The 14,850-nt window shown below is 44.1% G+C and overlaps 1 protein-coding gene and 1 non-coding gene across 6 annotated transcripts in view; one reads left to right on the top strand and one right to left on the bottom strand.

Annotated features, from left to right (window-relative positions):
* Window positions 1–885: 885 nt before the first annotated feature.
* Window positions 886–14,850, bottom strand: part of Adora3 (adenosine A3 receptor) — a 37,039-nt gene continuing 23,074 nt past the window's right edge. Inside the window, exons 1-7 of one of the 5 annotated variants that reach the window (XM_042683340.1) lie at window positions 14,113–14,396; window positions 13,662–13,768; window positions 10,987–11,334; window positions 7,934–8,000; window positions 6,944–7,044; window positions 5,652–5,719; window positions 886–1,307 (exon numbers count right to left, since the gene is read on the bottom strand). In XM_042683340.1, the coding sequence (XP_042539274.1) occupies window positions 1,269–1,307; window positions 5,652–5,719; window positions 6,944–7,044; window positions 7,934–8,000; window positions 10,987–11,334; window positions 13,662–13,701 (663 nt within the window). In that variant the 5' untranslated portion in view covers window positions 13,702–13,768; window positions 14,113–14,396 and the 3' untranslated portion in view covers window positions 886–1,268. Of the gene's footprint in view, window positions 1,308–3,288; window positions 3,654–5,651; window positions 5,720–6,943; window positions 7,045–7,933; window positions 8,001–10,986; window positions 11,335–13,661; window positions 13,769–14,112; window positions 14,397–14,850 lie in introns of those variants that run through there. The other 4 variants (XM_042683313.1, XM_042683363.1, XM_042683332.1 and 1 more) reach the window with 4 other exon arrangements.
* LOC122112972 lies at window positions 5,002–5,129 on the top strand. The gene has a single exon (XR_006148347.1). It is a non-coding gene; the product is annotated as a small nucleolar RNA SNORA40 (small nucleolar RNA).

The following is a 14,850-nucleotide window of genomic DNA, read 5'->3' as shown; positions in this document are numbered from 1 at the left end:
TAAACTTTTCCCTATTTAAAGTTATTTGTCAACAACAACAACAAAAACTAACCTAAAAATTTAACTATAAAACCATTTAAGTACTAGAAAATCATGGGAGAATTTTTTTAAATAATTTCAGCATAGAGCATATCTTTGCATATATGACACAAAACCTGGAAATCAGAAAAAACTAACATGACATAAAATATCACTTAAAAAAGGCAAGTAAAAAGCATGGAAAACATTTACTTCATCTCATAAACAACTCATTTTCTTTTTTTTTCTGGGTCCAGTCGTGGGGCCTGAACTCTGGGCCTGGGCGCTGTCCCTCAGCTCTTCAGCTCAAGGCTAGTGTGCTACCAATTGAGCCACAGTGCCACTTCCGGCTTTTTCCTTTTTTGCTTATGTGGTGCTGAGGAATCGAACCCAGGGCCTCATGCATGCAAGGCAAGTGCTCTACCACTGAGCCACCTTCCCAGCCCAAACAACTCATTTTCTTAATACATTTTTTAAAAAAGAATAGGAAAAAATATCATAACTCAATAGGAAAACAGAACAATGAATATCAATGGTTCTTAAACATATGAAAAGCTTCATTCAGAGTAAGTGAAATAGTCATTAACACTACAATTAGAACTACAATTTGATGATGTCTATCAAAAAGTTTGCCAACAATCTGCATTTAGGGCAAACCAAGATACATACTGTACAGGGCAAGGCAAGTTGGTTCAACTACCATGAATAGCAGTTGAGCAATAGTAAACACTTTAAATTCTATTTCCAAGAATTTCTAAAAAATCTAAGGATTTATCCTACTTACCAATATAGAAAGGTACTATCTAACTTTAATGACAGTGTTAATCAAGTTAGCTGAAACTTAGACTTGTAGGCATCAAATCATGAGCCATGTATTTACACAATCATCACAGAATACCCTGAGCTTAAAATTAGTTTCAATTTAGGTACAGAAATAGAGGCACAATGAGGTTAAATAACTTATCCAAGTTCACTCTACTAGATGTGATAGCAGTAGAACTTTATTCCATTTGAGTGGATGCTATAGTTCACACATTTACCCATCATGCCCAATTATCTATAATCGCAAAAGACTTGAGGATCTCTCAATGTCAGGTGATAGGGATTGGCTCATGGAGTACAATGTAGTCATTAAAAAAGAATGACGACACGCAATATATTCTAACAAAATAAGCTCTCGTCCGGTGTGATGGCATATACCTGTAATCCCAGTACTTGAGGTTAAGACAGAAGGATTACTCACACAGTCTTCAGAGCATTGGCTTCCAGTATTGAATTTGAGGGAGAAGCTAGTGAAACAGAGTTGGATAAAGGCACAGACTCTGCAAGACTAGTTTAGAGAAATAATCCCACAGAAAGGCTGCAACATCAAAGAGAAGCCAGCCCCAGGAGGGCAGCAGGGCCCTATGCTCTTCTCCAGTTGGCTGACTCCAAGGAGCACAAACTCCAAGAGACCTACCAGTTTTGCCAGCATCAAATAGTTCTGCCAACTCTGGTTCTGGAAGCCACTTGAGGTTTCCAGTTTACAGCTAGAGCCTTACAAACACAGCCATAGGAGCATGCGTATGCATGAGTACTAAGGCTTTCCACTTGTATGTGGAACATCCAAACCCATTACTCTCCCCTCTTTGGCTTGAAGTTGCCCCCCTCCCTTTTTTTAACAGCACATGTCAATTTTAGTCTTCAGATTTTCTGTCTCCCAACCACAAGAACTGGTATGTAGCAGGAATTACTGGAGGAGAAAAGGAGTAATTAATCCATCACAGACTCAAAAAGTACTTTGCTAAGGAAAAAGAGGGAGAGGAAAAAAAAAAAAAAAAGCTCTTGAATCCTGGATCATGGCAGCAGAACAACCTGAGGATTTCTCAGGAAAACGGTTGCATGGACAGTGTAGGTAAGAATCTATCAAGACAACTAAAGATGTCTGTCTCTGTCATGGAAATCTGCCATCCCATCTTGTCTACTAGGGTGTCTTGAGCACAAACTGAAAAGCTGAGTGCAGAACCAGTGGATGGTGGCCCCTTTGTGGAGATTCTTTACATGGCCACATGGAGGGATGGATGAGAGTTGTTTGGGGGCAGAAGAAAAGCAAGCACTTTGTGTGTGTGTGTGTGTACCCATGCATGTGTGCCAGTAGTGGACTTGAACTCGGGGCTTGGGCACTGTCCCTTAGTTGTTTGGTTGTTGTTTTGTTATTTTTGTTCTCAAGGCTAGTGTACTACCACTTGAGCCACGCTTCTGCTTGCTGCTTTTTGATGGTTAATTGGAGTTAAAAGACTAATGGACTTTCCTTCCTGAGCTAGCTTTCAACTTTGAACTTCAGTCCTCAGATCTCAGCCTCCTGAGTAGCTAAGATTACAGGTATAAGCTACCAGGGCCCGGCTGAGTGAGCACTTTTAATGCTGAATGAACCTCAGGTAGGGAAGGTGGTCATATAGAAACATGCACTAGAGCCTGGATGTGGTCCAGAAAGACACACAAGCAGAATCTTATCAACAGCCTTTCTCCTTGTCCTACCTCTGCTCAGACTAGAGGGCCATTGGATTTAGCCAGAAACCCCATTCAAGAGCAAGATTCTGATTGGGGCAGTGGATACAAGGTTAGAGAAGGCCTGGGGTCTCCCAGAAACAGAAGGAAGGACACTATAGGAAGAAAGGAAAACAAATTATGCAGATGAGGACATGATTTTTACCCTTTCTCATTGCATATTACCACCAATGCCCTCATCTCATGTTGGTAATTCTGGCACCAATAACAATGTATTGCATATATCTGTGGCAGATGTCTTGGTCTTCATTTGTGTTTCCTGATTTGGATGGATATTGCCACTTGTTACCCTTTCATCAAAATTGGCATCTATTTGCTCAGATGGCAGTTTTGACAATGTCGTTAATGAGCCAGTCTTCTCTCTAAAGGAATCTGAAAGCCATACTATTTCCTTTCTTTTGGGTAGGACAGCATTTAGGACTAATTCAGACATGAGTTAGACTATTTCACTTTTTTTTTTTTTGTCAGTTGTGGGGCTTGAACTCTGGGCCTGGGCACTGTCTCTCAGCTCTTCAGCTCAAGGCTAGCACTCTACCACTTAAGCTATAGCAACACTTCCGGTTTTTTCTGTTTATATAGTACTGAGGAATCAAACCGAGGGTCTCATGCATGTGAGGCAAGCACTCTACCACTGAGCCACCTTCCCAGCCCAGATTATTTCACTTTTTAAGGAACTTTAACAATACTATCCTGGGAGAAGTTAGTCATAACTCTGGAGTTTAACATTGGTCAGGAATTTATTAGTTAACAAAAAAAAAATACATGTTATTTCTGACCCAGATTCTGCACCTCTTCTTCACTCCTGGCCAATCAAATGCCAGCCAGCTAAGGTCTGGAGATGTTATTTGGTGGCGGCCTTGCTCAGCGTGGTCTGTCCTAGCTCTTCTGACTACCGCTGCTGTTGTTACCTGGCTTCGAATGAGGCTGGCAAGGTTTAGAGGGTCCTTCAGAGAGCCTGAGAGTTCAGAATCAATCCCTGAGATTTCTGGCCAGTTGTCATAGTGATTTTGCTCTAGCACCGTACTTAACTTATGAACTAAATAAAAGACATCTTCTGTTGTACATGGGAGGAGCTTCATGGTTGCCTACTTTGTTGGGGAATAGAAAGGAAAAGGTGAGTTGAGATCTATTGCCTGAATGTTTCTTCAACAAAAACTACACACTCTCTCCTATGGGCTTCTTGGGAATATACACCAAGGTTGTTTTGAGGGGCTGGAATCAGATGCCCAGAGTTTACCAGTGAGTTAGTAAGAATATTTGGGAGACAGGCTTACATTCACCGCTCACCATATTTTGGTGATAGAAATGCAACTTGATGTCTTCCCAAACCTATCGTGCTGAAGCTGTCAGGGACCTTGCTTTTCATTGGCCTGTGTGTGAAGAAGCAGGCCACAGCTAAAACAACTGGCTGTACAACCCCTGGCTATAATGAATAGAGTTGGATTTCACTATTGTATTTTGCATTGTACCCACTGGCCTCTCCTTTATTTAGGCTAATTTGATCATTTTACATTTGTGTTTATGTGTGATAGTCTAATCATACCTTGGTTTATGTCCTACACTTGCTTTTCATTGTATTCTTAGTATCTAGTATGTTCCTTGTTTGTGGAATGAATGAATGGGATGAATAATTTATGGAGAGGAAAACAGGCTCAGAAAAGTTCAGGTTGACCAAGCTCATGCCTTAAAGCAGTAGACAATGGTCTTTGTAAAGACAGACACCATAATTGTGTCCAGCAGGGAATGATCTCTAGCAAACCTGAGAAAGGTGTTGCTTTGTCTGCATCTTTCCTCCTCCATAGTTCCCAAAGTTACTAGATGACTGAGGCTAAGAATGCTACCAGAACCACAATTTGCTTTTCCTGGGGGTTCCTGACCTGGTCCCAGAGCCAAAGCATCACCGGGAAAACATGAGACTTCCCAGCCTAAGTTTGCATCCCAGCTTCTCCCAGCCTTTGGACCTTGTGTTTCTCTAAGACATCTTTCGGGGGGGGGGGGGGGTGGTCCTTAGGTTTCTTTCCCCCTTTCTGTGAGATGTTCTTTTGCTACAATTTTCTATCTAGAGGTAATAGGAATCTATTTCATAGTTATATTTACTGACTCTTCATTCCTAAGATGTTTTCTACAACATTGAAGCATTGGCATCTTTTTTTTTTTTTTTTCGGTCGGTCATGGGGCCTGAACTCTGGGCCTGGGCGCTGTCCCTCAGCTCTTCAGCTCAAGGCTAGCGCTCTACCACTTGAGCCACAGCACCACTTCTGGCTTTTTCAGCTTATATGGTGCTGAGGAATGGAACCCAGGGTCTCATGCATGCAAGGCAAGCACTCTACCACTGAGCCACCTTGCCAGCCCTGGCATCTATTTTTTTAAAAAGCAAAACCAAAAGACAGTGCTTGAGTGCATGCATGTGTGCATGCATGCACGTGTGTGTGTGTGTGTGTGTGTGTGTGTCTTTGTTTAATTTGTAACAAAGCCATATAGACAAGTACAAATCGTAAATCCTCTTTTGCAAGCCAAAACTCATTGTTGAATATGAGATTTTGGTATTTGTAAGAAGGAATATGATTCCTACAATAGTTGGCAATGGGGCTAGGAAGGTGGCTCAGTGGTAAAGTGCTTGCCTTGCATGCTTGAGGCCCTGGGTTCGATTCCTCAGCACCACATAAGCAGAAAAAAAAAGCCGGAAGTGGCGCTGTGGCTCAAGTGGTACAGTGCTAGCCTTGAGCTAAAGAGCTGAGGGACAGCGCCCAGGCCCAGTGTTCAGGCCCCACAACCGGACCCAAAAAAACCCAAAATAGTTGGCAATATGTGGGGGGGGGGGGGGGGTTGTTAACTCACATAGGTTGGCCCTGGAAATAAAGTTGATGTAAAAAAAAGAAAAGAGTGCTGCATTATATTGAACAGCAGTCCTGCTGTTTAGCGAATTCTTCAGGATTTAGCAAAATTGTCACATGGCAGCCTAGAGTTCTCTCTCATGCCACTAGCAAGTCACTTGGCAAAGCCTTATTTTTAAAAAGGGAGCCCTTCAGAAAGGACTTTGTGGGACACAGCATCCAGGACATAGTAGAATCAAGGAGGGAACTTACCAGAGGCGTGGGAATCACAGAAGCTTGGTTGATCTGGGAGCTTCTACTGAGGACTTTACCTGTAACCACTCAAGAGGAAAAGGAGACACACAGCTAGGCACCACACCCTTATCTAAGGGCAATCCCAAGGCTGAGGCCTGTGAGCCTGTTCTCGCACCCTGACCCTTTCAAGCTTTTGTTTGTTTGCTTGTTTGTTCATTTTTTGGTCAGTCAGGGGACTTGAATAGGGCCTGGGCACTGTCCCTGAGCTTTTCCCTCAAGGCTCACACTCTACCACTTTGGGTTACAGCTCTCCTTCTGGTTTTCTAGCAGTTTCTTGAAGATAAGAGTCTCACAGACTTTCCTGCTTGGGCTGGCTTTGAACTGTGATCCTCCGATCTCAGCCTCCTAATAGCTAGGATTACAGATATGAGCTACCAGCCACTAGCTCATGAGGATATTTTGATGCCTGCTTACCCAGGAATCCCAGAAGCTCCTGCCTTTGACATGAGCCTTGGCCCCAGTTCTTCCAGGTGATCAAACTACCTCATTCAAGGAAGAATCAGTTGGGGAATCAGTTGGCTCTGCAGATATCTATATCTCTATCTATCTTATGATAGATAGAGAGAGAGCGAGATAGATAGAGATATAGATATCTATATATATCTGCATATATATAGATAGAACGATATAGATAGATATCCATATATATATATATAACCTGCAGGGTAGTTTTTCTCTGGGCTTTCTTTCACTGTTTGCACAGTGAAACTGTGCACAGTGTTTCAAGGTTTTGTTTGTTTGCTTGTTTGTTCATTTTTTGGTCAGTCAGGGGACTTGAATAGGGCCTGGGCACTGTTTGCACAGTGACACTGTTTCACAGTTTCCATTTACAAAAGCTGTAATGTAGCCAGGCACCAGTAGCTCCTGACTGTAATCTTGCTACTTGGGAGGCTGAGATCTGAGGATCAGTGTTCAAAACCAGCCCAAGCAAAAAAGTTCATGACATTCTTGGATCAAGTGGTAGATAGAGTGCTATCCTTGAGCAAGAAATCTAAGGGGCAGTCCCTAGGCCCTTAGTTCAAGCCCCAGTACCAGAACACAAAAAATGGTACAGGGTTCTTTCGGTCACCTCTCACCAAGAGGTTGACTTTGTCACAAAGAGGTTGTTATCTTCACCAGCACGTGGTTTGGCAGCTTTGGTCTCTAAGTGACAAGGCAGTAAGAGGAGGGTCATATTCACTTGTTTGAAATCTGCTCCAGGCCTCCTCTCCCTAATTCCTGACCACCCTACCATCCACTGTGGCACTTACCTCGTCTATTCCTTTGAGTTCTCCTTCTTTTGGACAAATGACTGGTGATAGAGATGATTCCCAAACCAGTGATCAGTATGCAAATGATAAGAATGGACATCCTAGAAGGAATTACAGAAAACTGCAAGTCCCTTGGAAGGAAAACACTTGGTTTCTCTGCTCTGGCTCTCTCTCTCTCTCTTTTTTTTTTTGGGTCCAGTCCTGGGGCCTGAACTCTGGGCCTGGGCGCTGTCCCTCAGCTCTTCAGCTCAAGGCTAGCACTCTACCACTTGAGCCACAGCGCCACTTCCAGCTTTTTTCTTTTTGCTTATGTGGTGCTGAGGAATCGAACCCAGGGCCTCATGCATGCCAGGCAAGCGCTCTACCACTGAGCCACCTTCCCAGCCCACTGGCTCTCTCTTTCTGAGATCAACATCCCACCACTCTCAACCCAGTTGCAACCCATCAACTGTCTTTCTCTAGTCTACAGTGACCACATCGCTTTGACCTGGTGAGCATCTGATTGAGCTGGGCCAATCAGAGTACTGACATACTTCTTTGGGACTGGAAGTGAAAAAATAAATCATTTATTTATTTATTTTATTTGGTGCTAGTCCTGGAGCTTGAACTCAGGGCCTAGGCACTGCTAGCTCAAAGCTGGCACTCTACCACTTGAACCACAGCACCAAGTCGTTTTTCTAAGTAGTTCATGGGATATAAAGGGTCTCACAGACTTTTTTGTCCTTGAATCATTATGCTCAGATCTCAGCCTCCTCAGTAGCTTGGATTACAGGTATGAGCCACCAGTGCCAGGCTCCCTTCCCTCTTTAATTAAAGAAGCTACAAGCTACTTTTGCTGCTTTCAAATCAGAATCTCCTTTTGAGAGAAACATATTCAAGTGGGCAAATACCATGCAGCTGGAAATAATGAGTACAAGTGAATCATCTATTGGGTTAGGACCCATCCTACCCCATTACTGCCCTCCCAAACAGACCTGTTTCCTAACTCACCTGGAGCGATCTGCCTTGTGGACAATTTTGGAAGCCCTGCAACTTCTGTTCCTTTGGATGGATGGGTCTAAATCAGAAAGAATTTGCTGAGAGAAAGACTCATCAGGGACCCTTCCTTTGCCTTTCAGCTGCCTCTCTTCTGATCATTCTCTCTGTCTCCAGAAAGTGAGTACATTGTTGCTTTCTGACTAAGACAGAGGCATCCAACTGTTATATAAGTGTGCATTACACAAGGAACATGGATAAGGAACAAGTAGGATCTAAAATCCAACCTGCTGTCAATTTGCCACAGTGCCGCTGAATTCCATGCACGTGGAGGAAGGAAGATCTCCGGATTTTCACAAAGGCCCACAGGCTATAGTTCCAGGCTGAGAGCTACTCCCATAGGAAGGAATGCCTCCTGCATTCCTGCAGATGGCCAGTCTCATGCTTACAGAAAGAACCAATATGTGATCAGTTGCCACATCATGCTTCTGACAGCCACCAACCCAAAGGGAGGTCTTACCCTGGCCCCCACCGTGCCTCTACTGATACGAACTGGGAGAGGTCTTATTTTACTGAAAGGATGGATGGAGCACATTGAAGTGGAACTTCTTTCTTTCAAAGCCTAAAACTCAAGATTGGTTCTTATGAAATCTTAAGTCCTACATGTCTAGAACCATGGAGAAGTAACAGGCTGCAAAAAACATAAACAAAGCCAGCCTGTGCAGGAAGTTCCTGAGACTCTTTTCTCTTTTTGGGTCCGGTCGTGAGACCTGAACTCTGGGCCTGTGGGCCCTCAGCTCTTCAGCTCAAGGCTAGCACTCTACCACTTGAGCCACAGTGCCACTTCCAGCTTTTCTCTTTTTGCTTATGTGGTGCTGAGGAATCGAACCCAGGGCCTCATGCATGCAATGCAAGTGCTCTACCACTGAGCCACCTTCCTAGCCCTCCTGAGACTCTTATCTCCAAACTACTCAGAAAAAAAACAGAACTAGCCTTGAGTACAAAGAGGCTCAGGGACAGCACCCAGATCCTGAATTCAAGCCTCGGGACCAGCAAAAAAAAAGACCAACAACAAAACAAAACAAAATTCAAGTTCCCAGAAGCTTTCAACTTAAAATTTTTAATAATTTGCATGCTCTCAATTAGCTTTTTTTGCTCAAGGCTGGTGCTCTACCACTAGAGTCACACCTCTACTTGTATCTTTTTGCTGGTCAACTGAAGATAAGAATCTCTGAGATTTGTTTGCCTGGGTTGGCTTTGTGCTTGGATTCTCAGATCTCAGCTTCCTATGTAGCAAAGATTATAGGCGTGAGCCACCAGCTCCTGGCTAAGCACCCAGTTTTCCTTGTAAGGAATTGAGTCTTCTCTAAGAGGCCATTAGGAGTGTGGGGTTGTGACCAGAGCCTGCAGGATGACAGCTATATAAGCCAATCAATTGTGACTTCCAACCAGAGCTAACTGCGAAGATCCTCAAATACTCACATGCTCCTTCTGCTGAATGTTGGAAAGTGTGTGAGTGAGAGAGGTGGGGGGGGGGAGAGAGAGCTGGGGCTTGAAGTCAGGGCTTAAGCACTGTCCCTTAACTTTTTGTTAAAGGCAAGCATTCTAGCACTTGAGCCACAGCTCCACTTATGGCTTTTTGGTGGTTAATTGTAAGTAAGAGCCTCATGGTCTTTCCTGCTCAGGCTGGCTTTGAACTGTGATCATCAGCTTGCCTCCTGAGAAGGTAGGATTACAGGCATGAGCCACTGACACCTAGATCTGCAAACCTTTTGTACCAGAAAGCCTCTGTGTTTCCTTCAAGCAGTCAGCTCATGGAAGGGCAATATGATAGTTCATTTCTGCTTCTCATTGTTTCCATTTCTAAAAGCGAACTCCTTTTCTCTTACTATCCAGAGCACAATGCCAATTGAAATTGAGGAGACTCATACCCAGTCCACCTCCCCACCCCCACTCCACATTCCCCCACTCCCTCTACTAGAGCCTCATACTATCACATTAGGCCAACTGGAAACTGATTCAGCAAACTTCTCACAGAGCCCAGCACCCTATTAGCACCCCATTGCTTCTGCTTGGTGGTATGATACTCCTGTGTGTGTGTGTGTGTGTGTGTGTGTGTGTGTGTGTGTGTTAGAGAGAGAGAGAGACAGAGAGACAGAGAGAGAGAGAGCGCGCACATGCATGCCAGTACTCAGGACTTCACACTGTCACTTGGCTTTTTTGCCGCTTTCTTCCATTCATGCTTCTGTTTTGGTTAGAAGTCACGATCAACTGGCTTAGACAGCTGTCATCCCGTAGGCTCAGAGCCCAACCCCACACTCCTAATGGTCTCCTAGGGAAGACTTCCTTACAAGGAAAAGTGAGTGCTTAGCCAGGAGCTGGTGGCTCATGCCTATAATCCTTGCTACACAGGAGGTTGAAATCTGAGGATCGGTGTTCAAAACCAACCCAGGCAAACAAATCTGAGAGATTCTTATCTTCAGTTAACCACCAAATGATACAAGTGGAGGTATGGCTCTAGTCATAGAGCAGCAGCTTTGAGCAAAAAAGCTAATGAAGAGCAGGAAACCCAGAGTTTAAACCTTAGTACCACCACACACACACACACACACACACACACACACACACACAAAGAGTGCTGGTCAGCTCAACCACAACATTTAATCCATGTAAATTATTAAGATATTTAAGTTGAAAGTGTCTAGGCACTTGAGTTTTGTTTTTGTTTTTGCAGTCTCAATCACTTCTTCCAGGCTGATTTCATAAGAACCACAAAGCCTTTCCTTATCACTAACACAAAGATGTCATGTCTGTGAGATCCCACTGGCTTCTCCCAACGTCTGTGGGTCAGACTGCTGTGAAGAAGTTCTGAGAACACCCTAGGGCCCCAGATTCATCAATGACTATCAATCATCATCTTATGGGAGGGGGGTGTTAACCTCATAGACCTGAGGGGTAACCTGAGTTGGAGATCACTGGCCTCAGTGAATTTTTACATCATCAACAAGCAGCACCCACCACTGTGGGGTTACTCCCACAAAAAAAAAGACCCCTGAGAGCCTCTTTACCTTTCCCAGACCAGAAGTCATTGGCATCGCCTTCTGTATTGTCATTCACAATCAACTCAGTAAAATCCATGTCATCCCTGGCAAAATCTCTCTGGATGCCACACCAGTACCAGCCCATGTCCTCCTTGGTCAGGCAGGACACTGTGACAATGAGTTGGCTTCCTGTGTCCGTCAGGGCCACACGATTGGTGCTGTTGGGGGTGAAGGCAATGATGGTGCAGTAGTCCCGGAAATAACCCCGGCACCAGTATTTGGTGTGGTGTTTATACTGGGCATCATAATTACAGACAGCTGAAGCTGTGTCCAGCACGAAGCTTGCTTTGACCTTCTCATCCATGACCATGGCATCTGTGAACACAGGAGAGAGAGACACACACACATACATGCAGACAGACAAACGTATGTACATGGTTATTTCCAACAATGTATATATATATTCTTGACTTCCTTAAGGATAACTATCAAAGAATCAGAGACTGGTTTTCAGCTGTTTGGAGGTGATATGTGTTAGGGGATCAACTGTATTCCCTTAAAAGTCTTAACTTCCCCCTCCCCATCCATATCTCAGAATATGACCGTATTTGGACATAGGACCGTTAGCAAAATAAGTTAAAATTAAATCATTGGGGGTACTCCTTAATCAGATATGATGGTGTCATTATTTAAAAAGAGAGAGATCAACAGACCAACAGTGTGGACAGAAGGATGACAATGTAAGGCTAGAGCAAGAACGCCGCAAACCAAGGAGAGAGGCCTCAGAATGAGAACAATTCTGCAGAAACCTGGATCTTAGGCTTTGTGATGGTTAGTTTTGATTGTCAACCTGATTGGGTTGAATAGTAAAGCACACTTCTGGGTCTGCTTATGAAATATTTCCAGAGAGGATTTGTTAAAGGAGGAAGACTGAACCCATCTTGAATGTGAGGATGCCATCCCATAGGCTGGGGGCCCTGATGGAATTAAAGCAATAATGGGAAAAGCCTCAGGATAGGCCTTCCCTTCTCTGCTTCTGGGCTGCCAGAAGGTGAGCAGTTCTGTCCCCCTCCCCCACTCTTCTGCTAAGACATTATGCCTCATTATGGCCCCCAAACAAAGAAGCCAGCCAGTGATGGACTCTGAAACTGTGAGCAAGGTAGATTCTTCTTCTCTAAAATGGTGTCAGACATTTTGTCACAGCAATGACATACTAACTTCCATGACTGTAAGTAAATGAGCTTCCGTTGTTCAGGCTACTGAACTGTAGTGTTTTATTATGACAGCCTTAGAAAAGTGATGCAGCAATCCAGAAGTACTTTTCTCTAGTCTAAGGATGTATGAATGTAGAGGTAGGGAGCTTTAAAGAGCCTTTGGCTTACCATCAGTAGATCTTCTGTCCCCAGCTCCCCATCCCACCTTGGTAAACTCAAAAAGAAAACGAATGGGTAGAAGGCCACCTAGGCTCTTAGCTTCTGAGAGCTAACAGCTTCTATTTCCTCCACACAGGAGCAGCACAGATACCTCTATCACATCAGGATATTGCATAAGGAGCAAGATATGCACACCACACCCAGCTTGGCCATGGCTAGAAAAGGGACCAAAGAGAAGAGATGAGGCAGAAGAGCTCATCATCTCCTCTTAGCCTTCCAGAGGTGGAGAGGAGGTAGCTCCATCTTATGAAGCAAGTTTACCTCCCACATACCATTTTGTTCTAACCCCACATCCACAGGGCAGATCGTGAGATTCCCCAGTTCCTAGGCATGGATGCTGACCTAGAGGGAGGCAAAGCAACTCTATCGGTAACACAGCTGTGGGGTACTGGAGATTGGAGATATGATGAGCACAGTCCTCTGAGTCCCATCTTTGGGTGTCAGGCAGAAAGGGGATTGTAGTGTCCTATGTCCTCTTATGTCAATACAAACCTATCTAAGGGAAGAACTGAGAGGAGAGGGGGAACTGGGAGAAACTGAAGGAGAAAATGTAGAACTTTCTTTTTAGTCAAGGACTTCAAATTCCCCACAAGCTCTTATCTGAGATAAAAACAAAGACTAAAAAAGACCTCCTTTCTTTTCTTTTTGTCAGTCGTGGGGCAGCTCAAGGCGAGCCCCCTACCACTTGAGCCACAGTGCCACTTCTGACTTTTTCTGCTTATGTGGTGCTGAGGAACCAAACCCAGGGCCTCATGCATTCGAGGCAAGCACTTTACCACTGGGCCACCTTCCCAGCCCCCAAAGGGCCTATTTTCAACGCCAGGAAATGGAAACAAAGGGCTTTCTCTTCATTGTTGTTTTTGTTTTATTCTCTTTTTTGTCTTGTTTGTTCATTTATCTGTCTTTGGAAGGGTAAAGGGAAAGCAGAAATGGAGGGACAAAGAGTGAACAAATGTAGCAGTGGTATTCACTAGACACTATGTTGAAATAACTTGTGGGTGGAGATGGAAGGAAAAAAGTGACATTTTCCAAAAAGAAATGTACTCACTACCTGATTTATGAAATAATAACATCTTTGTACATCACCTTTATAATAACAATTTAAATTTTTTAAAGGGCCTATTTTCACCACCGTTTATTTTCCCATCCACCCTGCTTAGGGAGTATACATCAATAAGCAGGAACTCCATGTAGGAGAGAAGAAAACTACCGGCTGGGTAGGAATGTCAATGGCTTAGAGCACCAAGACGTTCCTTCCGCACATCTTACCTGAAAAGAGAGCCAAGGAGAGCAGAATGAAGAGCCCCATGAGGCGAATGAAGGGGACCTTCCACTGGAAAGACTGGAAGACCCGAGTTATCTCAGGAATCCTGGAACTGTTTAAGGGAAACAGATATGTTTGAACTTAAGATGGAGTTACACTGTTGTGAGAAACCCATGTAGAAGGAAATGGCCAGTTATCCTAAGCAATACTGTTGTGTGTGGCTGTCCAGGTTGCACACTGCACACTGCTTCTTGAAAGGGGCGTCGTTCATGGACATAAACTTACTTACGGGACAACTGAGAAAATCTGAGCTTCCCACAAGAGCCCCAAACAGCAGGGAAGATCTCCTTCCTGAATAAACCCACAGTGGCCACATAGACGTTTTAGACACTAGCAGGATGTACACACATGCACCCCCTGGCACACGTTCAGGTGTGCAATGGTGCCCTGTCTTACCAATGGCTCAGGTACCGTCTTCCATCATGCTTAGAGACCCAACTCTCATTCAGATGGAAAGAATCCCAGCAGAGAAATCCCTAATTCAATGTGGAAGTCGCAGCAACACCCATTGAGTGTGGCATGGTGAAACACACCAGCTGTTGCTTCAACATGAGCCTGTAATACAGACCATGTAAGTTTTGAGTATCAGAAGGTACAATAGTTGTCTTCAGATTTCCAGAAAGCTTTCCCAGGTAGGGTTCAGACCAGTCAGGAAGGGCTGCCCGTGCTGTTGCTGTAAGTTAAGGTCTCCTGGTTCGTGTGTTCTGACCACTAGCTTCAAAAGTTTGAATTCTCAAATCACCTTAAACTCTTGCTACTTATCAGAACCCAGAGATAGCACTTCCCATACCAAGGGCAGATGTGTTTTTCTAGATTGCAAAATAATGTTCTCTTTTGAGAAACAGTAGTTTCCTTTTTAGTGGGTGTGCTTGTTTCCACAGCACACATTCTAAAATTGGATTCGTAAACAGAAAGGGGAGCCATCCCATAATTCACATCAGTTCAGCAGACTGACCAGCAGCAAGCTTGCTTGCATCATGACAGGTGTAAGCTTACATTGTTGCATTTATTCCTCATCAAAATCTCTTCTATTTGGGTACTGGTGGCTCATATCTGTAATCCTAGCTACTCAGAAGGCCAAGAACTGTGGGTTTGAAGCCAGCCCCCACAGAAGAATCTATGAGACTCTTATTT

The sequence above is a fragment of the Dipodomys spectabilis genome, unplaced genomic scaffold (genome assembly GCF_019054845.1).
Source record: "Dipodomys spectabilis isolate Male_0828 unplaced genomic scaffold, ASM1905484v1 ptg000002l, whole genome shotgun sequence".
Lineage (NCBI taxonomy): Eukaryota > Metazoa > Chordata > Mammalia > Rodentia > Heteromyidae > Dipodomys > Dipodomys spectabilis.
This window is presented reverse-complemented; position numbering and strand designations above follow the sequence as displayed.